The 26,997-nt window shown below is 40.8% G+C and overlaps 1 protein-coding gene, 1 long non-coding RNA gene and 1 other non-coding gene across 3 annotated transcripts in view; 2 read left to right on the top strand and 1 right to left on the bottom strand.

The window, feature by feature from the left end:
- Positions 1 to 26,997, top strand: part of TOP1 (DNA topoisomerase I) — a 95,758-nt gene that overhangs the window by 65,727 nt on the left and 3,034 nt on the right. Inside the window, exons 9-18 of the mRNA XM_019972421.2 lie at positions 2,460 to 2,575; positions 5,858 to 5,979; positions 7,015 to 7,137; positions 8,727 to 8,914; positions 9,177 to 9,321; positions 19,964 to 20,107; positions 21,164 to 21,349; positions 22,355 to 22,423; positions 22,936 to 23,050; positions 24,009 to 24,136. Coding sequence (XP_019827980.1) covers positions 2,460 to 2,575; positions 5,858 to 5,979; positions 7,015 to 7,137; positions 8,727 to 8,914; positions 9,177 to 9,321; positions 19,964 to 20,107; positions 21,164 to 21,349; positions 22,355 to 22,423; positions 22,936 to 23,050; positions 24,009 to 24,136 — 1,336 coding nt within the window. The remainder of the gene's footprint in view (positions 1 to 2,459; positions 2,576 to 5,857; positions 5,980 to 7,014; positions 7,138 to 8,726; positions 8,915 to 9,176; positions 9,322 to 19,963; positions 20,108 to 21,163; positions 21,350 to 22,354; positions 22,424 to 22,935; positions 23,051 to 24,008; positions 24,137 to 26,997) is intronic.
- Positions 13,398 to 18,053, bottom strand: LOC139186586 (uncharacterized). Its single transcript, XR_011570218.1, has 3 exons — positions 17,345 to 18,053; positions 16,211 to 16,423; positions 13,398 to 14,641 (listed from the first exon to the last, which is right to left on the bottom strand). It is a non-coding gene; the product is annotated as an uncharacterized lncRNA (long non-coding RNA).
- Positions 20,596 to 20,702, top strand: LOC139186702 (U6 spliceosomal RNA). The gene has a single exon (XR_011570374.1). It is a non-coding gene; the product is annotated as a U6 spliceosomal RNA (small nuclear RNA).

A 26,997-nucleotide genomic window follows, 5' to 3' on the forward strand; every position in this document is an offset into this window, starting at 1 on the left:
CAGGTGTTTCTTGACTTCCTACTTTTGCATTCCAGTCCCCTATAATGAAAAGGACATCTTTTTTGGATGTTAGTTCTAAAAGGTCTTGTAGGTCTTCATAGAGCTGCTCAACTTCAGCTTCTTCAGCATTACTGGTTGGGGCATAGGTTTGGATCACTGTTGTATTGAATGGTTTGCCTTGGAAACGAATGGAGATCATTCTGTCGTTTTTGAGATTGCATCCAAGTACTGCATTTCGGACTCTTGTTGACCATGATGGCTACTCCCATTTCTTCTAAGGGATTCCTGCCCACGGTAGTAGATATAATGGTCATCTGAGTTTAATTCACCCATTCCAGTCCGTTTTAGTTCGCTGATTCCTAGAATGTCGACGTTCACTCTTGCCATCTCCTGTTTGACCACTTCCAATTTGCCTTGATTCATGGACCTAACAGTCCAGGTTCCTATGCGATATTGCTCTTTACAGCACAAGACCTTGTATACATATATTCCCTCCCTCCCATCTCCCTCCCCATCCCACCCCTCTAGGTTGATACAGAGCCCCTGTTGAGTTCCCTGAGACATACAGTGAATTCCTGTTGTCTGTCTATTTTACATATAGTAATGCAAGTTTCCATGTTACTCTTTCCACGCATCTCACCCTCTCCTCCCTTCTCCCCATGGCCATAAGCCTGTTCTCTGAGTCTGTTTCTCCGTTGCTGCCCTGCAAATAAATTTTTCAGTACCATCTTTCTAGATTACATATATATGTTAGTATATATTTATCTTTCTCTTTCTGACTTACTTCATTCTGTATAATAATCTCTAGGTTCATCTACCTCATTAGAACTGACTCAAATATGTTTCCTTTTTATGGCTGAGTAATATTCCATTGTGTGTACGTACCACAACTTCTTTTTCCATTCATGTGTCAATGGATATCTAGGTTGCTTCCACGTTCCGATGACTTCCTTTCTATGGCTGAGTAATACTTAAAAGCTTTTGCACAGCAAAGGAAACAATAAACAAGATGAAATGACATCCCTCAGAATGGGAGAAAATAATTACAAATGAAACAACCGACAAAGGATTAACCTCCAGAATATAGAAGCAACTCATGCAGCGCAATACCAGAAAAATAAACAACCCAATCAGAAAATGGGCAGAAGATCTAAACAGACATTTTTCTAAAGAAGACTTATAAATGGCCAACAGACATGAAATGATGTGCAGTGTCGCTCATTATTAGAAAAATGCAAATCAAAACTATAATGAGGCATCACCTCATACTGGTCAGAATGGCCATCATCAAAAAATGTACAAACAATAAATGCGGGAGAGGATGTGGAGAAAAGGGAACCATCTTGCACTGTTGGTGGGAATGCAAATAGATATGCATTCCGTATTCCTGTATCCACTATGGAGGGCAGTATAGAGATTCCTTAAAAAATGAGAAATATGACCCCATTTTTAACTGTTACCCATCATAGCTTTAGAGGGTTTCAACTCTGCTTTGAATTGAGTATACTTTCATGTCAGGGTTGAGCCGTTGGAACATTAGTCCCATATTTAACAGATGATTCTTCATGATAAGATCTGGAAACTGGAGAGTTTGTTGATGGGGTTAAGTGTGATTAAGTACATGTTTTTCCTAACTTTTTTGATGAACTGTTGATGGGGGCCTAAAAGACCAACACTGTTATTTTTATTTCTATACTAGTATTTGTTGATCCAGTGATATCAGCGTGTGTCATAGGATATGTTCTTTCTCTTTAAACTGAGGTTGAGTGTTGAGTGACTCTCTTAATTTGCTTAAATGCTTAAGTTATCATGAGCCCTTAGGATGAACATGATGGAATTAGGAGGAATTATAAAAAGTTGGAATCTTAATTTTAAAACACTGAAGTTGGGAATTCCCTGGCAGTCCAGTAGTTAGGACTCCGAACTTTCACTGCCTGGGACATCTCATGGACAGAGGAACCTGGTGGGTTATAGTTCTTGGGGTCACATTGGGTCAGACATGACTTAGTGACTAAAGCACCACCACCGCCACTTTCTCAAAGGATGGCTTTCCCTGTACCTTCACCCAATATCTCCATTCCCAGGAGGCCTTTTCCTTTGTATCAGTGTATAAAATAGTGACTCCATCATGTACAGATTGTGGCTTACTTTTACACCATTGTGATAAAACAGCTGTGATCATTGCTAAATAATGAGCTCATATACTCAACTTCTTTGAAATAAACTGCTGAAATGTGTTTTCCTCCATTCACCTGAGTAATCCATCATCTTCGTTGTAAGCGTTGGCTTTTTCAAAGTGAAGGATGCTAGATTTTTTGACCTAGATCTTGAATGTGGGAACCAGAGTCATTCCAGAGCACCAATCAGTTGAGCAGATAATTATTTTGGTATTTAATCAGTGATAATCTCAATAGCAGGTAAAGTGATCACTAAATGAGGTTGTACTTTGTCTTTTAAAGGTGGGAAGAAGAACGCTATCCTGAAGGCATCAAATGGAAATTCCTAGAACATAAAGGTCCTGTATTCGCTCCACCATATGAACCTCTTCCAGAGAATGTCAAGTTTTACTATGATGGTGAGTTGTTCCTAGGTTGTCCAGTTCTTGGCCAAGGAAAGAATGTGCTTCTATTTAGGAATAGAAAGTGGGGAAGCATCTTGTTCTGTATTATTCTTTTTATTTCATTTTGTTCTCATGTCATTGTATGGTTTGGGGAAAGGACCATCGGGCATTAACTCTTAAAAGCTCATTTGGTACAGGAAAAGTTCCATGAGAAAGGAGCTGTCTTATCTCCCTTGTTTCCCCCTTTGAGTCGTGGTCTCAAAAAGGTCCAGCTACGTAGGTCGCAGCCAGTGCTTGGTCAGCAAGCTAAATGTTTTTATTTGAGTGACGTTTCTAAGGAGCTACTCTTTGTAAGAGTTCTTAGAAAAGTCTTACTTGAATGGTAGTATTTTATTTTAGTGATATGATGCAAGCTCACAGGCTACTCACTGCTAGAAATAGAATTAGTGCTTGGTTGGGGACTAAGCCTGCCATCAGCCTCTAGGCGGGGCTGACAGGTGTCTGTCACTCACTCTGTATGGTACAGCGCCATGCTGTTGTCCTTTGTGAAGTCAAGTCTGACGAGCTAATCTGAGGGAATATCCTGCCTAGTTCTTTTAGAACACTCTTAGACCTCTGTCCTTGGGTTGAAAATTTTGAGAGTAGTTCTTGATGCTCCCTTATTGGCATATAGCAGTATGCAGATGGTAATACTCAACTGATTTCCCTCATTCCAAGGGTTTTCTCCAGAAATATTCAACGGATTTCCCTCATTCCAAGAGTTTTCTCCAGAAATGACCAGAGCTTTATTCCTCAAACACTCATGTACTTTAGATTTACCAGGTGGATCTGGGCTCATTTAATTGATGTTGAGTGATCATGGGTGCTTCTGAACCAAGTGGTCTGCTGACCAAACTTTGAGAAACTAAGCCAGGAGGACTGCTGAAAAGCACGTCTCTGTCCACCAGCAGTGGTCTCGGGCCATGGATGCTTAAAGGTCAAGGGGTAGTAGTTTATACTGAAAGGCTGGGTCTTGCAAATGAAGAACATGGCAGACTTGTAAAACTGGAATTCGTTGTTTTAAACTGTATTTGTTCAACGTGCTGTGTTCAGACACCAAGACCCAGCAGTGGACAGTACTGAACAATCTCTGATCTCATGGAATGTGTGATCTTGCAGGATTTTATAGCCTCATTCTGACCTGTGTTGACTGGAGAGCATGGGACAGAATTCTACCATTAGCCCTCATAGTGGTCATTCTGGAGACTCTGCAGTGTGACTCAAAGCCAAAACTCCAGTGATGAGAAAGAGCCTTAGCTAATCATAAAAGTGCAGATATTCTATAGCCCTAGTATAGGTTTACCTTTAGAGTTGAACTTTAGGAGATTCAATTGGTGAAGCCTAACTTTGAGGTCCAAAGTGATTTGAAGGAAAGCTGGGTTCCTTTCTTTAGCCTTTGGGTTTCCCTTACTTTCAGAGATGGGAAGCCAAGGCTTGAACTAATCATCACAGGTCACCCTGGTCCCTTCTACATTCTTGCCCTATCGGACCTCCAGCTCCAGGGCTCTCACATTTTCTCATTTGGTCTTTGAATTTCTTCCCTTTGATTAGGTAAACTCCCACACTGCAGTAAGTCAAACAGTTGTATTTGACTTACTACCAAGTTGATCCCATCAGTCCTGCCTACTCTCTAGGGAAGAGAATTCTCAGACTCCTGTAGTGCCTGCCAGGGAGGAGGGGCACGGGCTGGCCAAAGCGATGAATGACCTCTGAGAACCTGCAGTTTTCAGCTCTGACTCAGCAGTTTCTTATTCCTGGAGCTCAGCCTTTCCTACAAAGCACTACTCTTGCCAGGAACCTCTAAGTCATCCTCCTACCCTTCTACTGCTGGGAGCTGTCATTTCATCTTTTGGCAGCTCATCTAAAACAGGAGGTGTCAAAATTTCTTTCTCTATTGGGACAGAATTCAGCAGAATTTCCCAGAGTATACCAAATGTATGCAAGAATAGCTTACATTCTTTCTTGCCTTTTATTTCATTTGTTATTCTTAGTGACTTACTGGTTTCCTTTTTATCAGAAGCATGTTACATCTTAACTGGCAACACTGGTTCAGATTTGAGTGAATTCTGAAGTGCAGGAACCTCTTGAAAAGCCAGCCTGTCCTTCCCAAGCTGTGTCGTCTTTGGAAAGAGCTAGAAGGTTTAGAGGGGAAGTGGCGCCACCTGTTGGCCTTTTAAAGTTATAGGTTTCAAGCAGGTTCTTTCTGTCTACCCTGAAAGTTTCAGTTTAGAGCTGCAGTTCCCTGTACCATCCTTGCAGTCAGGGATGAAACTGTCTTACCTATCATGAGATGAGATGTCTTCTGAGTTTTGAAATAAATGGAATTTGGGTTAAGTTTTAGTTTTCTGTAATAAATGTGAAAATCCTTGGTGAATTACTAGTACCTATGTAACAGGTAAGGCAGTGGAAAAATGTGTATAATGCCAAGAACCCCGGTCATCCCTGTGTTCTGGATGAGTCCTGTTTCTCTGAAAGAGGCAACCTCATAATAATGCCTGTGTTCCAGGGCATTTCAAACTCTGGTGTGTACACTAGCCACCTGGGGGTCTCATTAGAATGTATGTTCTTGGTTCAGTCTGTCTGGGGTGGGGCCTGAGATTCTGCATTTCTGCCAAACTCATGTGATGTCAGTACTGCTGGTCCATGATCATACATTGAGAAGCAAAGTTCTAGAGGAAGGTCTTACTTAGATTTTTTCATATGGGATATCTGGGCTTGCCTGCTATGAATATATATTTTTTTTTAATTCATATTCCACCCACCTAACTTTGAAGAAGAAAGATGCCTATTTCTTTTCCCCACAATTCCTTTCTTCCACTCCCTGTCCTATCCCTTCCTCCCCTTCTTGAACAGAAGCTGTTTAGCTTAGCAGTGGCAGGAGTCCCTCTGAGGATTTGATTTTTAAAAACCATTGAAGAGGTGTAAAGGACCCTGCTTGCTGAAAGGAAAAGGAAGAGTGACTGGGCCTCCCCCAGGTCATCCCTGTCCTGAGCAGGCTCCTGGGAACAATTTACTGGCATAGTCTCCAGAGAATGACCCAGGTAAATATCTGCTAAAGAGAAGGAAAATTCATACAAGTAGATGTTAATCGATAATACTGTTTTTGTTGTTATTGTTACCATGCGTCACCAGACCTTTATATATATACCTTCAGAAGGTAAATAAACCATTATGAAAGAAGATGTCTCCAGAACCTCAGTGTTTAACCTCAGAACATGAACACAGCACCTCATTTTTTGGAACCACTTTTGTCTCTAGGTAAAGTCATGAAGCTGAGCCCCAAAGCGGAAGAAGTAGCTACGTTCTTTGCAAAAATGCTCGACCATGAATATACTACTAAGGAAATATTTAGGAAAAATTTCTTTAAAGACTGGAGAAAGGTATTGTAGCCCATGTGTTAATATCCTAGCCCCTTAACAAAAACACTGATCTCTACTAAGAAATACATGATAATTTTACCAAAAGAATTCCCTGATGTACAATTTGAGTTTCATGAATTTTATTGTATTGAAAGTTGGGGTTTTTTCTCCCCCCTGTTCATTTACTGTGTTATATAGGTTTTCTATCCAATAAGAATAACTGTGTTTCTTTTCCTCTTGGCTCTCCTACGGCTGTAGCCGGGAAAGTTTGATCAGATTAGGTCAAACAGAAACCTCAGCTCCAGTTGAGCAAAGGAAAGTTTGTCTCTTGGGACTGCCCTCTGTCTGCTATTGCAAAGAGACATGGTTTAGCATTGTCCTGTTCCCTTTTGATTCATGCTCTTCGGCTTTAGGTACTTTCTGCTCTTAACACCACATATCCTTTGTCTGCCTGCTGCTGCTGCTAAGTCACTTCAGTCATGTCCGACTCTGTGCGACCCCATAGACGGCTGCCCACTAGGCTCCTCTGTCCCTGGGATTCTCCAGGCAAGAATACTGGAGTGGGTTGCCATTTCCTAGGTGATTTTAAACAGTTTCTTTATTCTTAATTTGGAGAATGTGAACAGAGGCTGAGCTGAGGTTCACTTTCTGAATAGCTGTAAAAATAAGATTTAATAAGTGAATAGAGCAAGGATGTTTCTAAGAGAGAAGGAGCATCGAAATGTTTCTTTCATCACTAAATGATGTATATATTTGTGTTTCTCCTGCCTTGGTATTTATGCTTAGGAGATTGTGGCAATGTGCTAATCTAAGAAATGACATGAGAGTTACCCTTTTCAATGTTGTTATCCTAAATATTTTTCTACCACATGCATATTTTATTATAGAACAAGGAAATAAAATTGTTTCTTTTTTCCCCCCAAATTCTCAAATTTAGATTGACTGTCTCATTAGATACTCTTGGACTGAGAACATGATACTTTGCTGTAATTGTGGAGAAACTTCAGGGCTTATTTATTTTATTTACTGTCTTTTTCTGTCTCCCTTTTTAACTAGGAAATGACCAATGAAGAGAAGAATATTATCACCAACCTCAGCAAATGTGATTTTACCCAGATGAGCCAGTATTTCAAAGCCCAGACAGAAGCTCGGAAACAGATGAGCAAGGAAGAGAAACTGGTACTGCAGAATTTCTTAAACCTCTGGAGAATTTTGAAATAGTGATTAGTTTAATTTTCTTCTTGGTTCTTAAAAAACAGTTTTGACTTTAATGATTTCTGCGCTAAAGATTTAAGATTCTTGGCCTAGTGAAGTCTCGATTTTCTTAAGGGTTTCACGTAGACTAAAAATTGTGAATAGGCATTATGTTTAAATGGCTCAAGGTAAGCTGGTGTTCTGTTAACCTAAAAACCAGCCAGTAGCCTCCAGTAATACAGTGTTTAAGAAAGAGTAGGTCTGACCTACAGTGGCTCCTAGATGTTAGGGACTTAAGACAGATAAAATCATATTGGCCATATGTGTACACACACACACACATTCTCTTTCTTTGATCTGTTTTTAGCCACACTCATCCAACTTCATCTTCTAGCTGTGGCCAGCCTCATTTCTGAAGGATCTTTCTAGTATCTGAAAATGGATGTCACTTTCTAGGATGTCACTTTCCTCTAGAATATTGGTAGGCAGACTATAGATAGGCTGCTCGTTTTTGTACAAAAGTTTTATTGAAACATGCCACATCTAACTTGTTTACCTATTATCTATGGTCGCTTTCAGCAGTGGCAAAGTTGAGTAATTACAACAGAGACCGTATGGCCCTCAAGCCTAAAACATTTTCTATCTAGAAAAAGCTTGCCATTCCCCAATATAGAGGCTCAAGGCTGGAGTTTGACTTTTTTGGCTCAAGGCTGGGGTCAAAAAAACAGGTTAGCAGAGGTCTGGAAGTTAAGTATTTTATATACCTGGAAGTTAAGTATTTTAAGGAATTCTTGGCACCTCGAAGTCTTAAATTTCAGTAGTTTAGGCTTGCATGTTTATATAATTTAGGCCATTGTCTCTGTATAACTTTCTGTTTGAGAGTACCTATTTGACCTTTAGTTTAAAAAATTAAGTTACGCCAGAGATGGTAAGAATGATACCTGCATCATGCTTTTCAGTCTCAGTTTAGTCATCTCAGTATTCCAAATTAGTGAAATTTATTTTGTTTTTCACTTCAGGGGTGTTTTTCAAACTAAAATCCATGTCAGGAGGTTTTATAAGTATCACCATGTCAGAGTCCTGCCAAGGATACCTGTCACCAGCGAGTTGTGAATCTTTATCTGTGCACAAGGCAGCAGGACTCAGTTTAAATCTAATTGCCGAGTGTGACATCAACATGAGGGAAGGGCTAGCACAGAGTGAGGAGGCTCCAAATCTTTCTGTTTTTTGGAGAAAGGATCGCAGTGTGAAACATATGTACCCATGTACTAGTAAAGAATCAATAGCAGGTTTCTTTGTGCTGGAAACCCCGTGTGAAATACTGTTCATATGGGGATTTTATTATATTTAAGCTTTTAAAAAACTCTGGTTTTCCAGAAATTCCTTGGTGGTCCAGTGGTTAGGACTCTGAGCTTCTACTGCAGGGTGCCTGGGTTCGATCCCTAGTCAGGGAACGATAAGATCCCACAAACCATGCAGTGAAAAAGAAAAGAAGAATTTCATAGGTTTTCCTTTATCTGAATTTGTTTCTTAGTGATTGAATCCCCTTTGAGTACTTTTTGTCTGTCTTCCAGAAAATCAAAGAGGAGAATGAAAAATTACTGAAAGAATATGGCTTTTGTGTTATGGACAACCACAGAGAGAGGATCGCCAACTTCAAGATAGAACCTCCTGGGCTTTTCCGTGGCCGCGGCAACCACCCCAAGATGGGCATGCTGAAGAGACGAATCATGCCTGAGGATATAATCATCAACTGTAGCAAGTGAGCACAGTTCGTCCTTTGGCCAGAAATGAAGTGGGTGGCTTCCTTTGTTCTCAGTAGTTTGGATTTTCTCCCCACATTACACAAGACTGTTTGGGAGCAGCATGGTATTTCTGTGTATAGATCTTCAGGTGCTTATCATGTATTGACTGGTGAGGAGGAAGCTTGGAATATGCGCTCAGAGATTCATCCACTTCCAGTGATGAAAAGTGAAATTGGTCACTACTTCCCACCTCACTGCTCTACTGCTTTATTTCCACAGAGATGCCAAGGTTCCTTCTCCTCCTCCAGGTCATAAGTGGAAAGAAGTCCGACACGATAACAAGGTTACTTGGCTAGTCTCCTGGACAGAGAACATCCAAGGTTCTATTAAATACATCATGCTGAACCCCAGCTCACGAATCAAGGTAAGTGGTAACCAAGAGCTGCACCAGTTAGTGGGGCTGAAAATCTCTTGTCATTTTGTTTGAAATCTAATGTCCTCAGCCTCTAGAATCACTTTGACAAATTGAAAACCATCCCCACCCACAAAAAAAGGGTACTTTTCATAGTTAGCATTATCTGGTGACCTCCCTAAGATGTTTCCATTTTCTACATCACATTATAATCTTATTTATTAATTTGCAGATACTAATTGAAATCCCTGTATGAGCCTGGCACAGTGTAGGCATGGTGCTAGGAATGACATTGGTAAACAAGACAGACACATAGTCCTTGCTTTTACATTGCTTACTGGTCAGACTGATGAAAAATGTGGTAAGTGTATATTGGTTTCTACAGCTAGTTCTCTTCCTCACCTTTCTGGGCTCTGAAGAAAGGAATATAATTACTCTGAATCCAGAAAGAGCTGTAAAATCTAGAGTCTTACATACTTTGTCTTCCTAAGGCTTCATCTGAGTAGATTCCACCAGGACTTAATGGGGTAGTGTTTGGGAAAGCATATCTTAAGCTGTTGTGTACACATGTGGTACTGTTTATTGATACTGTTATTGAAAAGAGAAAACTCTTGGAAGGACTATTAGTTCTTATTAGCCTGCTAGGCATAAAATGAGTCCTTCAGATATACTGTGGAAATACGAATGTCAACTTAAGACGAGTTCCACAAAAAAAAAAAAAAAACACCAGAAAATTAGTTCTGTATAGACTGACACGGAGAAGGCAATGGCACCCCACTCCAGAACTCTTGCCTGGAAAATCCCATGGTTGGAGAAGTCTGGTGGGCTGTAGTCCATGGGGTCGCTAAGAGTCAGACACGACTGAGCGACTTCCCTTTCACTTTTCACTTTCATGCATTGGAGAAGGAAATGGCAACCCACTCCAGTGTTCTTGCCTGGAGAATCCCAGGGACGGCAGAGCCTGGTGGGCTGCCGTCTCTGGGGCCGCACAGAGTCGGACACGACAGAAGCGACTTAGCAGCAGCATAGACTGACTGTTTACATGCAGGGCACTGAGAGTAAAGCCCCTCTTAATCTTGGTTTATAGTTTATTAAACACTTGTTAAGATTTGAAAGCTGCAGCTCAAAAGGCCATATGTCTTTTCAAGACCAGACTGCACATTTTATAGCTTATAGTCCTGTGTCCTAATGAAAAATGCCCCTGTGTATATGTTCTTAGTATAATTGGAAAATGACAACTGTTCTTAAAGTGAGCATAGACTCAGAAAGAGAACCCCCATAGCAAGTAAAAGTCAAAATCACTTTAAGAAACATGTTATATTCCTGTTCTGAAATACCACAGAGCTATAGGGTGACCAAGGTAGATGAAAAGTGGTTTAGCCCTGAACTTACTGCCTGCTGGGCAAATTGGGTAAGAATTCAGTTGTATTAGAAAGATAAATGTTAAATGCTTTAGATAAAGGGAGCAGTTATTCCCAGCAGTTAGAGAATAAGAACAACTTTTTATTTATTTATTTATTTATTTATTTTTTTCTTCCAATTTTATTTTATTTTTAAACTTTACATAAACTTTTTAAAGGAAATTTGGTTGCAGTTAGGTCTCAAAAGAGAGGTATTTCAAAGAGCAGTGTGTCATATGGACAGAGAGGAGGGATATGAAAAGGAGTAACAAAAGGATTATCAAGTGAGGTCAGGTAACATTGTAAATATGCTAAACGTCGCTACTGTTGGTGTGAATTTTATATTATTCACACAGTAAAAAAAAAATTATCAAAATGAAGGATACTGGATCACTGTTAGTATTTTCATGTAAGTTGACATTTGATTCTTTTAATAACCATACCAGACATGTACTCGTGCCACCATTTTACAGATAAATTTAGTCTCCGAGAGGCCAGATTGTGGCCAACCTTAAATGCCACACTAAAGTGACTAGACCATGTTCTGTATTTGATGGAGAACCATTGGCTTGGAACAGAGGAGTGTCTTGATCCGCTATGCAGGCATAACGGACCATCACATTAGTGAATGTAAACTGTTGTCAGTGCTGCAGGGGACACAGGGTGCCATTTGAGAGTATACCAGAGCACCTGATCTGGCTTCCAGGGCCTAGGAAATGCCTTTTTGAGGAAGTAACGTTTAAAATGAGACTTACAGAGTGAGTAGGATTTATCCATGGACTTCCATGGTGGCTCAGACAGTAAATTGTCTGTCTACAATGTGAGAGACCTGGGTTCGATCCCTGGGTTGGGAAAATTCCCTGGAGAAGGAAATGGCAACCCATTCCAGTACTCTTGCCTTGAAAATCCCACGGACAGAGGAGCTTGATGCAGGTTACTATCCATGGGGTCGCAAAGAATCAGGCACTTTTTTCCAGGATTTATCCATGGAAAGGATAGGGGAATGGGCATTTCAGACAAACAAAGTAGCCTTTTGAAATCCCTGAAGAAAGAAAGAATTGGGTGGTCTCAAGGACTGTAGTTTGAGTAAAATGGTCAAGAGAGATACGATGAGGAGGGGACTGGAGACAGGGATGCAGGCCAGATCTTAAAACGCTTCCTTCAGTTTTTTTTATATTATCTAAATCCAGTAAGAAGCCACTGGGTTTTAAAGGGGAATGATGCCAGATGTGTGTTTTAGAAACCTGTGATATAATTGATCATTCCGACTGCTGCTCTGTGGAGACTGGATTGGACCCAGGAAGTAGGGAGACCAAGAGGAGGTTGTTGCAGTACTCCAGCCAATAAGTGGCAATGACTTAGGATGATGGCAGCAGGGGTCAGGAGACACGAACAGATGCCAAATACACAAGGACTGTGCACTCTCGTAGGCGGGATTCACACTGATTGTAGGAGTCTCTGGGGTTGAGAGCCTTGTTAGATAAGCTGAGTGGAATTCCCTAAGGGCAGTTCAGTTCAGTTCAGTCGCTCAGTCGTGTCCGACTCTTGCGACCCCATGAATTGCAGCACACCAGACCTCCCTGTCCATCACCAACTCCCGGAGTTCACCCAGACTCATGTGCATCGAGTCGGTGATGCCATCCAGCCATCTCATCCTCTGTCGTCCCCTTCTCCTCCTGCCCCCAATCCCTCCCAGCATCAGAGTCTTTTCCAATGAATTGACTCTCTGCATGAGGTGGCCAAAGTATTGGAGTTTCAGCTTTAGCATCAGTCCTTCCAAAGAACATCCAGGACTGATCTCCTTCAGAATGGACTGGTTGGATCTCCTTGCAGTCCAAGGGACTCAAGTCTTCTCCAACACCGTAGTTCAAAAGCATCAATTCTTTGGCGCTCAGCTTTCTTCACAGTCCAACTCTCACATCCATACATGACCACTGAAAAAACCATAGCCTTGACCAGACGGACCTTTGTTGGCAAAGTAATGTCTCTGCTTTTTAATATGCTATCTAGGTTGGTCATAACTTTTCTTCCAAGGAGTAAGCATCTTTTAATTTCATGGCTGCAGTCACCATCTGCAGTGATTTTGGAGCCCCAAAAAATAAAGTCTGACACTGTTTCCACTGTTTCCCCATCTATTTCCCATGAAGTGGTGGGACCAGATGCCATGATCTTAGTTTTCTGAATGTTGAGCTTTAAGCTAGCTTTTTCACTCTCCTCTTTCACTTTCATCAAGAGGCTCTTTAGTTCCTCTTCACTTTCTGCCATAAGGGTGGTATCATCTGCGTATCTGAGGAGAGCCAGCCAATTCATTCAGACAGTATCCAGACACCTCCTATGCATTGTAAGGACTTTAAGCAGGTTTTTGAGTAATTGTTACGGTAGTAAACCTAGAAAGTCACATAGATGTAGGCCCTGCCTGGTACCTTATATCCAGTGCAGAGTGGCTCGCTCCAGCAGCTGGGTTGTGATCCTGAGTCATGAAAAATTGTTAAAGGCTTGGAGAGAGGTACTGTTGAGGGGGAAATAAATGTGATTTCTTAAGCTTTCTGCCTGTCCTCAGTTATCTCCAACTCAGAATAGATCTTCAGAGGTTGAGATTTTGACAGTGTGTTAAATAGTTTTTTTTAAGTGCATTGCCAGCAGGAGATAAGAGTCTCTTTTTAGATAAAAGTGGAAAGATACAAGCAGTAAAGATTTTATTTTCAATGATTTATTTCCAATATACAAAAATAGATATAACAATCATTCATATAGTGCCCTCCATCTGCCCGTGTCAAATCTTAACATCATGTCGTATTTTTTCAACTGCTTCATTTCATAAAAAGTATTGTGATAAACATAGCTGAAGCTCACTAGGTAACATTTATCTCTTTCCCTGGAAAATACTAAAATGAATTTAATGTTTTCATTCTTGTGTATATTTTTAGTACCTTATGTGTCCATGAATACCAAGTAGTATTGTTTTACAAGGTTTGATTTAAAGTTGGATATTTATTGAGATCATTTTGCAACTTATTTCACCACCCTTTGGTTTTGAGAGTTTATTATCTTGGTACATATTTATAATTTACCCATTTTTATTTGCTACATAGTATTCTGTTATATAAAAAGTCATCTGTTCTCTTGTCAACAAACATTTAATTAGAGTTTACAGTCATTTCCTAATATAAATAGTGCTGGAATAAACACATTTTCCTTGTGTATATAGATGAAAATTTTCTTTAAAGATTCTTTATTAGATATTTCCAAATTGTTCTCTGAAGTACTGGAACCAGTTTACCTCACCACCATCCTCCCAACATTGTGCTCAAGTTTCTGTTTTTTCCATATCTCTGCCATCGTTTCTAAAATTTTGCTCTTTAAAACATGTTTGGATCTATGATCCATTAGAATGTATTTTTGTAGATGGTTTGAGGTTGAGATACAATATATTTTCTCCAAATGCATAACAGTTGTCCCAGAACAAGTGAGTTGTGTTCACCCCTCTCTTGTACATCACGTTTCTACATGGATGTCGTATTGTTTCTGGGCTCCCTGTCCTGTCTGCCTGTTTTTTCATCAGTAGCACACTGTCTGACCTCCTGTAGCTTTATGAAGTCTTACTGTTGAGTAGGACAAGTTTTCTTTGTCTCACTCTTCAAAATTGTCTTGGCTTTCAGCTTTTTCACATTAATTTTGAGATAAATTTGTCAAGTTCTAATGAAGGCTATTGAGATTTTTTTATAGGATTGCATTGAAATTATAGATTTTTAAAAAATATGTACTTTGTTTATTTGGCTGCACCGGGTCTTAGTTGCAGCATGCTGAGTCTTTTGTTGAGGCATGTGAACTCTTAGGTGCAACATGCGGGATCTCGTTCCCTCACCAAGGATCGAATCCAGGACCCCCTGCTTTCTGAGCACAGTCTTCGCCAGTGGACCACCAGGGAAGTCCTGAAATTATAGATTAACAGGGGGTAAATATTGAGATTATTTTATTGAATCTTCCCATCCATGAACCTGTTACATGCCTCTCTATTAATTCATGTCTTCAAATATATCCTTTAATATTGTGTCTTAATTTTTTCCATAGAGGTTTTACATATGTTTAAAATCTTTTCTAAGAGGCCTTATAGTTTCTTGTGCTATTGAATTTCAAGTATTTGTTGTTGTACTACATTTTTGTTTGTTATTACTGGAGTAGTAATGCTGTTGATTTTTTAATATCAATCTTCTATCTAGCAACTTTGCTGAACTCTTATTCTAAAAGTGTCTATGTCTTTTGGAGTTTCTATATAGACAGTTAAGTGACCTATAAATAGAGACAGAAATTTTTACTCTTCATTTCCTATATGTGTATATATATATATATATATATATTTTTTTTTTTTAAGTACAGATATTTTTTTAAAGATACTCAGTCTAGACTGTCAATCCTAGGGCTTTATTTATTTTAGAAAACTCTCAACTATCATTTCTTCCTCAGTTTCTAGACCATTCCTTTGCATTTTATTTCTTTGTCTGTTTAGGTCTGATCTTCATTTGGGGAGAGTTCCCAAGGACTTACTTCTGCTAATTCTCTATTTGATTATATTTAATCTAAATTTTACCCCTCCTGTAATTTGCTTCATTATATTTTTTCAGGATTTCTAATTATTTTTATTTCAAATTTACTTGATTTCATTTCATTTAAGGCATGTGCTTATTTTATCACTTTTGGAGTCCTTTTTAGTAGATTTTTTTTTTCTCTCCTGAAAATCTTTGTTTTTTAAAAATGTTACCTGAAGTGAATCATGTACTAATTATTTTTGTTGACAGTTCTTCTAACCCATTTCCTCATATATTTTGGAATTAGTTTGTAGGCCCTTTTGACTGGGAAGTAGTTTTTGTTTCTGTATCATTCCCTTTTCTTTCTCTTTGCTCTGCACTTTTCTGCTCACTCCTCCTGTCTTAGAGGGAGTCTAGCCCAGCTCAGCCCAAGTTGACACAGCCCCTGGCTTCAGGTTGCGTAAAAAACGATAAGGCCCCTTTTTGCATGAAGCACTTCCATTGCTGTGTGTTTGGAGGAAAGTGATGATTAAAGCATGAATTCATTGACCTGCTCTGACCCAGAGGTCTATAAAGAGTACATTTTTGTCAAAGAGGGTGAAGGGTGGTAATTGGTGGTTTTACTTCATGGAAGACTTTGGGTCCAGTTTATAGAAGGCTACCATCATAGGGCACACCTTTCTGCTCAGCCTCCTGAGATTTCTCCTAAGATTGTTTGCTTGTTTTTGTATCTATATTTTGTTCATTAATTTCTCCCTTGTAATATTGCTAGACCTTTCTACTTCATCTCTGCTCCATCAAGGAATTTAACTCAAGTATGATGAGACTTATGGATTTTTGATAATTGAAAACTTTTGGTTTGTGAAGGGTAAAAAGCACAGCTGAAATGTGTCCTTCTGATGTATCCTGTCTTTGCTGCTTTCTGGAAACTTGGATTGGTCTACTTGTGGTCATAACCAGGGTTACAGTACTTACAGTCTCACAGGTCATTGAAAGGATCAAGACTTTTGAGAGTCACAGTAACACATGGTCCAGCTACTGATAAGATTGTCCTGAGCTCATTCACATCTGTGTGTGCTCATCTTGGTTTGTTCTGCCTTTTCTCCCAGGATTTCCATTAAACAGGCATCTTCTTGGAAGTGTTTCCATTCCTTTCTTCTTCCACTCTGTACTTGGTACCCATAGAATCTGAAATGGCAGGGGAAATGATAGCTCTCTGGAACCTGTGTTTTCAACAAAACTCTCTGATCCCAGATAAACCATGGATATAGAGGCTACAAAAGGATTGCTTATAGTAGGTATTCAACCACTAAGTCCAACCTCTGCCAAGCATTATCTGGTCTTATAACCTGAGGTTCAGCCTTAGTAAAATTAAGGCTCCTCAAACCAGTTTTAACTTTACAAATAAAATTCATAATTTTCCTTGTAAATGAAGTATAGCAACCTTCAGGATCACTGTTGCTATCACATTGCATTCAGTCATACTAAAATATTCTCAGTGCCAAATATACATCTCTGCCTTTTCTCTTTAGAACCTATAATTCTGGGGTTTCAAAGATGTATGTGTCTACAGCCTTTTAAATGTAACCATCTGGGGATTACAGGCTGGATTGAAGAAAAATGCCTTTATAAAACTATAGTCTTGGGAAGCTCTGATTTTGGTGAGTTGTATTAGAAGGAGAAAATAAGACATGCTTATTTTAAAAAATTACATTCTGGACCTGACTTTTTAGTATACAGTTCTAAATTTTAAAGCGTAAAAGAGCTAGAAGCTAGACCATTAAAGCTTCTAAATGATGTCATGGTAGAACATCTTCATGACCTTGGAGTAGATTTCTTGGACACAGAATAAACAATAAACAGTTGAAACAGTGAACTTCATTTAAAAACTTTTGTTCAACAAAGGACACTACTAAGAAATATACAGGTAACAGGGAGAAAACATTTGCAACATGTATAGTTGACAAAGGCTTGTATCCCGTATATACAGAGAATTCATATCACTCAATAATAAAAAAGATAAACATCCTCATAATAAAAGAGCAAAAATGGGATGCTTTAGAAGACAGAGGAACGGCCAATATAAAAGCACATGAAAGCACTACTCACCATCACTATAAGTGGAATGCAAAGTAAAGCCGCAATAAGCTGCTATTTCCAGTTCTAGGTATTTCTGCTGCAAATAAAATGAAAACATATGTCCACAAAGACTGCACAGCAGTGTTCATAATGCTGTATTTATGTGAGTCTAAAACTGGAAACATCCCAGGAGTCCATCAGAATAACAGTACAGTGTAGTCAGACACATTAGGGGTCATCATAGAATATACCATATATATACGTATGAGGGAACTTTTCTGGATTGACAGAAATATTCTCTTAACTTGATAGGGTGTGGGTTACATGTATTATGGATTGTCAAAACTGATCTAACTGTATACTTAAAAATGTGTAACATAAACTCTTTTTAGAAGATTTAGAGTGAAAGATTGAAAGGAAGTATTACAAGAAAAAATACTACCTATATCTCAAAAGGATGTGAATCTATAAAGAACTCTGTAAATCAATAAGACCAACATATTTAAGAATGGACATTGTACGGAAAGCTGGTTAGATTTTATTTTTAAACATGGTATAAATACCTAGGGCCAGTTTATTGTCTTTTGTTTAAATTACGTGTGTTTGGGGTTCAGATTGCCATTCACTCTCCGAATTCTATTCAGGGAAGCTGAACACTGCGGGGATAAGCATACTTCCTAGAAGCCAGCCCTGTCCTGTTAGACTTAGTTCAGTTCAGTTCAGCTCAGTCGGGTGGCTTCTCCCGTCATTCCCATCTCTGTGTCCTTATTTGAGAGAATCCTGGATCCCTGTCCTAGGAGCCTAGCCAACCTGTGAAGAAAAGTTGGTCTGGTGGTTATGGCCTGTGAATGACTGACTTGTTAGGTTTGTAAACTTTGCTTCAGTGGTGTGATTAAGGAATGGGCAAATGAAGACACAGACTCAGGTTTTGGTAGGCCTGTGTGCATCAGGATGATGGGAAAGAGCCTGCTTCTCAACTGGAGACTGTGCTGTTGCAGATGAGCCTTTCGTGTGTGTAAGAAGGGTTGTGAGGGAGATTCATTACTGTCTTGAGATTTATTACTTACAAGAGGAAAGCTTCTGTCACACCTTTTTCTTAGTTGCCCTCTTCAGTGTCAAAATACACTTAGAAGAACCAGAGAGAAATTTTCAGCTTCCCATTGTTAGCATATAGAACTTGGATGCTGCTGCTGCTGCTAAATCACGTCAGTCGTGTCCGACTCCGTGACCCCATAGATGGTACCCAACAGGCTCCTCTGTTCCTGGGATTCTCCAGGCAAGAATACTAGAGTGGGTTGCCATTTCCTTCTCCAATGCATGAAAGTGAAAAATGAAAGTGAAGTCGCTCAGTCGTGTCCGACTCTTAGCGACCCCATGGACTGCAGCCTACCATGCTCCTCCATCCATGGGATTCTCCAGGCAAGAGTACTGGAGTGGGTTGCCATTGCCTTCTCCAGATTTCTCCTGTATCACTCAATCATTCAATCACCCACCCACATCAACAGGTAGTTAAGGAATCGCTTGTTTTGTAGCCAAACAAGCACACAGCACTATACCACACACAGCTGGGGGAGAGTGCTGATGACTCATTAGTGTAGCTGGGTTAGCTTTCATTTGTGAATGTTTGGAACTAGAAGTAGCAGACATTTCTTGCTTCGTGTGTCCCACATTTCTGCATGCTCAGGCGGCCAGATGCCTTGACCACAGTTCTTAGGCCTCAGAGACCACATGTCTGTGTCATAGGTAGAAATCACTGTAGCTCTCCTCGGTTGTGGGCTGGGGGAATTAAGAGCAGAGATTCTTGAGTTCTTAAATTCTATCCCTGTGTCCATGTCATACAGTCTTTTTCTGGCCTTGTAATAATCCCTGGCCGTTTTGGATTTCTCCAATTTTCTTTTCTTTTTTTTCCCCTTTCCTTTCTCACTTGCTATTATCATCAGTCCTTGCTTGTGACTTTTTCCATTTAACGAGGTCACAGAAATCTTCCCTCGCTGTTGATTAGATTGTCTTTTCACACGCTTTTAAAAACCTTACATTGGCTTTAGAATCAATTTTCAAACCTGCCACCAAAAGCTCTAATGTTAAAAAAACCGTCTTCACAATAACAGTTTCCCTCAGTCTCATCAAGAATACTTTTAAATGCAGAAGTTAGAAAATGGTGAATAATTGTAGCTGTTCCTGGAAGTCATTGTGTTCCTTAGTAATTATAAGCTGTAATCTTTGGTTCTGCTTCCTTGACAGTTCCATCAAACTGTGAAGGATTGTCTTGAATTTAATGAAGTTCAGTCCTAGCAGAAAACTGCTCTTGGGTCACAGATTCAGCAGCAAGACTGTGATGCTGATGTGGGGTTAGGGATGTTTATATATACCCTTTGTATTGACAGAAGTTAATTTGGGGGACATATCATGTGGGCCTTCTTAAGAACATAAAACATTTCACAAAATGAAAGAGGCTTTTTTAGCAATCAGACAGGAACCAGTTGTGCCTGTCAGGGAATGGGACAGCATACTTTGTCACTGGGTAAATGCATTGCTTCACTGAAGCTCAAGTTCCTTCTCTTTGGTTCAGAGCTCTGAAGTTGGATGTTCAGTGTCTGTCTTTATTCCACTATCCTTAAGCAATCCCCCCTTGGGTCTGTGTCTTTGCAGGGTGAGAAAGACTGGCAGAAATATGAGACTGCTCGGAGGCTGAAGAAGTGTGTGGATAAGATCCGGAACCAGTATCGGGAAGACTGGAAGTCCAAAGAGATGAAAGTCCGGCAGAGAGCTGTAGCCCTGTACTTCATCGATAAGGTGAGGGCATCTTCCTGTCACACTGCCTACCATGTTCATCTTGATGAAGATGGAGGAAGCAAGTATTCCTCCAGGCCCTGTGTTTTAAGTACTGCTGGTGAGGCAGTGACAGGCCAGTGATCTGTCGTCCTGCTCACCCAGTCTCTAGCCTAGTAAGGAAGGTAGACGTGGAGAGACAGGTGTTCAGTGTCAGACCGACTGCTGCTGTCGGTCTGCTGCTGTCTCTAGTCTGTCTAATAGAAGGACATTCATGAGTCTGAATGTGCCAGAAAGACTGACATTTTCAAACTCGTTGACCATGTGCCACCCTCCAAAATATTTTATATCACAACCCAACATATAAAGTATATTTGTGTTTGTGTATAAGTGAAACAAATGTCACACAAAACAATGCTCAGTCTTTCTGTGTAAGCAGCAAATTCTGATAGGTTTTCCTCAGTGTCTTATTTTTAAAAAGGATGGTTATAATCCTTAAAACTGGTTAAATAGTGCTTGCTTCGGGAGCACACAGAGTAAAATTGGAATGACACAGAGAAGATTAGCGTGGCCCCTATGTAAGGATGACACACAAATTTATGAAAATTAAATGATCGCCAATGTATCACAGTTACAGTTTGGAAGACAGTGCTTTCGAGATCAGTTTCTCACACTCTTTCAGGAAAAAAAGGTTTCGTGTTTTCCCTTGGTTTTAGCATGGTTTAACACAAGTTCTGAATTAAAAGTTAAGAAAAATTCAGAGACTAGCTTTTTGAGTCTGATTGCCCACAGTTTTAAATATCTTCTTTCCTCCATCCCCATTTGAGAGGACAGAGTAGAGAGATGTTTTTGGGGGAAGGTTAATAGCCCTTGATTTGCTCTCCACACTGTATTTGATAAGGGAAGAAGCAACAGTGCAGATCCAGAATTCCTGAACCTTGCAGACTAATGCCCTGGCCCCATAGAGACTTGGGATGCTTCTGATTTGGGTTTCCTAGACAGTGTATGATATTGAAGTTCTTCATTTGTGCTTATCTTCTCCCCGCACCCCGACCCTCCCACAATCTCCTCCCTGGACAGCTTGCTCTGCGAGCAGGCAATGAGAAGGAGGAAGGAGAAACAGCGGACACTGTAGGTTGCTGCTCGCTTCGTGTGGAGCACATCAATCTGCACCCAGAGTTGGATGGTCAGGAATATGTGGTGGAGTTTGACTTCCTGGGAAAGGACTCAATCAGATACTATAACAAAGTCCCCGTTGAGAAACGAGTAAGTTAATGTGGCCTGAGCTCCCTGGCCTGCTTCTGCTTATTACTTGTTTAGTGCTTTTCCTGTGCTCTGTGTTCTGCTGAACACTAGGAAAAATGGCTTGAAAGAGTGAAGAGGTACTCTTTGGTGTCCTGTATGCCTCCTTTTAGCCCCTGCCCTTTACCCCTCACCTGTGCTACTGAGCATGCTGTAAAGAGTTGGTCCTCACCTCAACTTGCACATTATCCCATTGTGTTGTTTTAATGATATAAGCACTCTTTAGTATCCCTTGGTTGTGTTGCAAATTTGTCACTTGTAGCTTTGCTCAACTTTCCCCCAGCTCCTGATTCAGCAAAAAGGTAGCCCTTGAGTCTCTGGATCTCTCAGCCCAGAGCTGAATCGGGTGCTGCAGTGCCATGGCCCCCAGAAGGACTGTGCTTAACCCTACAGAGTGCAGTACCCTGGCAGTCCAGCCCTTCAGCAGTCTGATATTTCATCAGTAACTGGGTTTTGCTGGCTGCAGAAATGTTCCAGATTAAATGAAGCTAAAGAGATCTGACAATTAATGTAATACCTGAGTTTAGGTTGGATTCCACCCTGGGGAGGTGAGGAACATCAGTGGGTCAACTGGCAAAATAGGAATATGAACAAGATTAGATAAAAATGTGTCTGTCTAGTTGACAAAGCTGAGGAGTTCTGTGTGTATATAAGAAAATATCTCTGTTCTTAGGAAGTACACTGAAATACTCAAGGGTAAAGGGCATAATTGTGTAAGTACCCAGAAATGGCTCTGAACAAATAATTGTGCATATACACATATAGATGTAGAAACGAAATGAGTGTACATGTACACTGCACAAATAGGAAATGAGGTAAAATACTAATGGTAGGTGGATTTCGGTAAAGGATATGGATTTGGTTTTGTTGTTGTTTTTTGCTTTGTGGGGTTTTTCTTTTTTTGCAAGCTTTATGTTGTAATTATTTTCAAAGCAAAGATAATAATTAGGCTCTGCTTATTTCTTTTAGGTTTTTAAGAACTTACAACTATTTATGGAAAACAAACAGCCTGAGGATGATCTTTTTGATAGACTCAATGTGAGTGGACAAAGCCCACTGGGTTGAAGAGGGGCCCAGCCAGAGGCTCTCAAGCCCCTGAAGGAGAGGGTTGCCTGGGAGTGGCTGGGGCTTTGCCCTTAGCCTATCCCGGGGCACCCTGCATGCCCTCCCTTCCTCAGGCACACACAGATCCATGGCCAAAGCCCTGAGATGGGGTGGATGAACCCTGCCTTCTGTCCTCGTCTGGCTTCTGCATAGCCTTGGCTGGAAGCTCAGTCACCACTGCTAGAGACCCAACACCTGTCCCTGAAATCTTACTGGGGAAGATCTTAATAGGGAAGGATACATATGCTTTACTGGTCTGCTTAAGATCAAAGTGCTTCTTAGGGAGGTACATGCATCTCTGTATTCTGGAATTCTTCTCCCTTTTCCTATCCCACTGGCAGGACAATTAACTTGTAATTGCATAATGTCCTAGAGCTTGCCAGGAGAGCCTAGATGGTATGGCTTTTACCTAAATCCCATCCTTTTTGTTGCTTTGTCTCCTCCAGACTGGTATTCTAAATAAACATCTTCAGGATCTCATGGAGGGCTTGACAGCCAAGGTGTTCCGTACATACAACGCCTCCATCACGCTACAGCAGCAGCTAAAGGAACTCACAGCTCGTAAGTACTGCCTGGCCAGACAGAGACCACAGCCTTACTGCTGATGTCCACTATCCTTAGTCGGCTGAGTCCTAGATCTGTTCCACTTTCCTTCTTAACATTGTGACTGGAGACTTTTCCCCTCCACACCTCAAATAGAGGGCTAAGGCTTATTTAGATGGCTAAACAGATCAGTTCTGTCTCCCCCATTCCTGTTCTTCTAGATAAGCTTTAAGGAATGCTGACAGGGGCTTTCTATCTGCTCTGAAAGTGCCTGTATTTTGTGTATTGTATCTATGTTATTTAAGAGCTCACCGAATGAAGTATTATGATGTTCTATTAAATGGGAGAGAGTAAGGTTGTCATGGTTACTAAAACAGCATAGGAGCAGATCTTTTCCCTGAGGTTTCTTTTTGTCACCCTTTGAGAGTAGATAATAATCTCCTAAAAACTGGCTGCTGAAAGTATCACCAAGATCCACAAACTTTTTTCCTCTGGAGTCTAATTCTAATGAATTTGCATTGTCCTCTAGAAATATGTCAAATGGTATTAGAAAATGGTGTTCAAAAGTCAAATGTGGGTGTGTTGAGGGTCAGTATTTTAGGGTGTGGTAAAGAATGCTACATGACACAAGTGAAAACATTTCTCAGGTGACACTTTATATTTTCCTTTCTGGAAGATGCAGTACCTTGTGGTTTTAAAGTGTAAAACTTACGGACCCTTCATTTTACCCTCCTCTCTAGGCTATTTGTCCCAGTTCCAAGCTGTTTTGGGTGGTTAGATGGGGGAGGTGAGCACTGGGGAAAGCAGGTGATGCTGTTGACTTTCAGATTTTGACCTTGTGCCTTGGGGGAACCTGAATTGATCATCTGAATGAGATGAGGCCCAGTAAACCCTGAGGATGGAGCGCTGGGGAAGGCGCGTTGTGTGTTCTCTCTTGTTACACAAACTGACTCTTCATCACCATTTTTCTTTCCAGCTGACGAGAACATCCCAGCAAAGATACTGTCTTATAACCGTGCCAACCGAGCTGTTGCAATTCTTTGTAACCATCAGAGGGCTCCACCAAAAACCTTTGAGAAGTCCATGATGAACTTGCAGTCTAAGGTATTTTGGATCTGGATGGTGGGGGGTAGCAAAATCAAAAGAACCATGTCTGCTGTGGCGATTTACACTCCACTTTCTGGGCTGGGCTGGCAGGTGGCCAGTCTTGGGTCTGTTCTGGAAGAAAGGTTCATACTAAAGATACATGGAAATATGATTGTAATTACTCCTGATCGAGACACTCAATATTGGGTATTCATTGTCCAGTGAGTATTCTGACTTAAAAGCTAAATTTAATGTAGCCTGTTTGAAATACTGCTAATTATTGTCCTTCTACATGAGGATAATGGATACAAAGATAGTCTTCACAATTCCTTTCCATAGCCCAGAAATACAACTGTTTCCAAATTAGATTGTTTTAAATTGAAAGGATGATGAAACAATGATATTTAATTTCCCCTAATCCTAGCACAACTATTTTTATTTTTACACATTCCACATGAATCATATTTTTATATAGCTCATCGTCAAACATCTGTTGAATACTGGCTGTGTGCCAGAGCTGCTGCCCTAGAGGGAGAGACTGACATGCAAACAACGAGATGCTGTTCCTCTCTCCTTCCTCCAACTCTGCCTGGTACTGAGCTTTTAGGCTGCAAGGCACTCAGCATTTGATGATGATCATTTCTATGTTACCTACATAACTAATCCATTCTAATATATTAACCCACCATGAGAATTTGTAGCTATTTCACTACAAAGTAGATACATGGGTTACAAAGTAAACCAATCATCTTAAAATATATTTACCCAAAAGTCTGATATAGTAATAGACATGGTTTTACTAATAGGTGTGTCTAATAATTGTAAATGTCAAGGTAGTAATGAATATAAATGATACTTTGATTTCTGCAACAATTACAATATGAAAATATACATACTGTCTCTTGGTGATGAAGTCATAAGTATTACTGATAATACTATGTTTAGTTGCCCACATCCATAACTGAAGAAGAAATGATGAGTTTCAGCTGCTGCTGCTGCTGCTAAATCGCTTCAGTCATGTCCGACTCTGTGCAGCCCCATAGGCGGCAGCCCACCAGGCTCCCCCACCCCTGAGATTCTCCAGGCAAGAACACTGGAGTGGGTTGCCATTTCCTTCTCCAGTGCATGAAAGTGAAGTTGCTCAGTCGTGTTCGACTCTTAGCGACCCCATGAACTGCAGCCCACCAGGCTCCTCCATCCATGGGATTTTCCAGGCAAGAGTACTGGAGTGGGGTGCCATTGCCTTCTCCGAGTTTCAGCTAGGGCTTAATTAAACTACAGATTGCTTCTTTTTCATCTGTATTCACGAAATACTATATCTGGACAGCTGGAGTTCAAAAACTATGCTGTAGAGTGAGGCTGCATACATGTTTCCAGGCCCAGAGTGTTTTCCTTCTCTTGAAATTTCTTCCAGATACGTACCCAGGTGTAGTACTTATGGGTCAAAAGACACATACAACCTGCAGTTCATGCTTCACATGCCACCTGGCTTTGCTGAAGGAGTGCACACATCCACAGTACATAAGAATGTGTCCACAGACGTCTCAGATCCTTGGACTGTGACTGGCAGGCAGAGAGCCCGTCCAGGCTGTCCATCCTTGCACCTCTGTTAACAGTGGTCATGTGGTACCATTTACTCTCCTCAGGCTATCATTTCAAGCCAGAAATAAAAGCATGACTATTCAGGTGGTGTTTACCTAATTCAGGAGACCCATCCCTGGAGCATGAGGAGACCTTTTGTTGGTCTCACTCTGGAACCACTGTTTGGGCAGTCCAGGCTGCCTGCCAGACGAGCCCTCTAAGCCCAGGAACTCTCTCCTGTGTGCCCACAAAGCAAACACAAACACACACCGCTCTTTGCCAAGTGAATCAATGGGGTCTTTAATGCTTTGAGAGAATTCAACATAGCCTGCCAATTTAGTATTCACAGAAATGGTTAAAAGATTGTGGTTTGTTGCATTTCTAGCCTAAGAAGAATCTGGCTAGTGGTGTCTGTGACGCTTTTGTGTAGAGTCAGTTCCTTCAGTTTGACTTTGGACAACATAGATGTTGGAAGTAAGCCATTCGTAGTAAAATGCATTTAATGATTCTCTCACAATGATGGCCTCTGTTTCCAGTCTTGGGCTGTGTGTATAAATCTAACAGACAATGCCAGGCTGAGAGCAACAGCCCAGTGTATATGAGTCGGGCGTGCATTTATTCTGCAGAGGTTCCCCTGATCTTAGGGTTAGCACGGTGATAGCAGGTCAGGGTTTGCCTGCCCCAGCTGTGAGCTCACCACTCTAGGGCCCCAGCCCCACGGTGTTGCCTGCTGCTGTCCTCAAGTGGGAACTGAGAACGCAGAACTGGCGCTCTCAAGCAAGAGAGGCTGCGACTGTCATTTTCCCTTCCTCTAAAGATTGGGGCCCCAGGAGATTTCATTTGGAGAAAGAGCTCCATAGCTAAAAAGTTTTCAAATCTGCTTTGAATGATAACTATTTGAATTTCCTTTCTGTCTCAGCTTTCTCGCCTTTTAAAAAATGGAATGCCAGAGCCAGGCCATGCCACGTATTGGCTTGGAACAGATGAGGCTAAGTGGTTTGGCTTCCTGGGTACCTTTTAATTGCCATTTTCTAGTCCCTTGGGTATTCTCTTCAGTGCATCTTTTTTTTTTTTTTTTTTTTTCTGGAGGAATTAGCAGCTCTTCTCAGAGTGCTGGTAGAATCTGAGGAATGAGCTGAGCTCAGTAGATGTAGCGACTCTTGTCTCAGCTTCATAAACAGTATCTCCTGCAGGATTCTTGGGATGGAGGTGACAACCTGGCACAGGATCCATTTGATAAACAGCTTTCACCTGTCATCCTCTTCGCAGTATCTAAAACCAAAGTGTTTCCTGATTGA

Source organism: Bos indicus, chromosome 13, assembly GCF_029378745.1.
Source record: "Bos indicus isolate NIAB-ARS_2022 breed Sahiwal x Tharparkar chromosome 13, NIAB-ARS_B.indTharparkar_mat_pri_1.0, whole genome shotgun sequence".
In the NCBI taxonomy this organism is placed as follows: Eukaryota; Metazoa; Chordata; class Mammalia; order Artiodactyla; family Bovidae; genus Bos; species Bos indicus.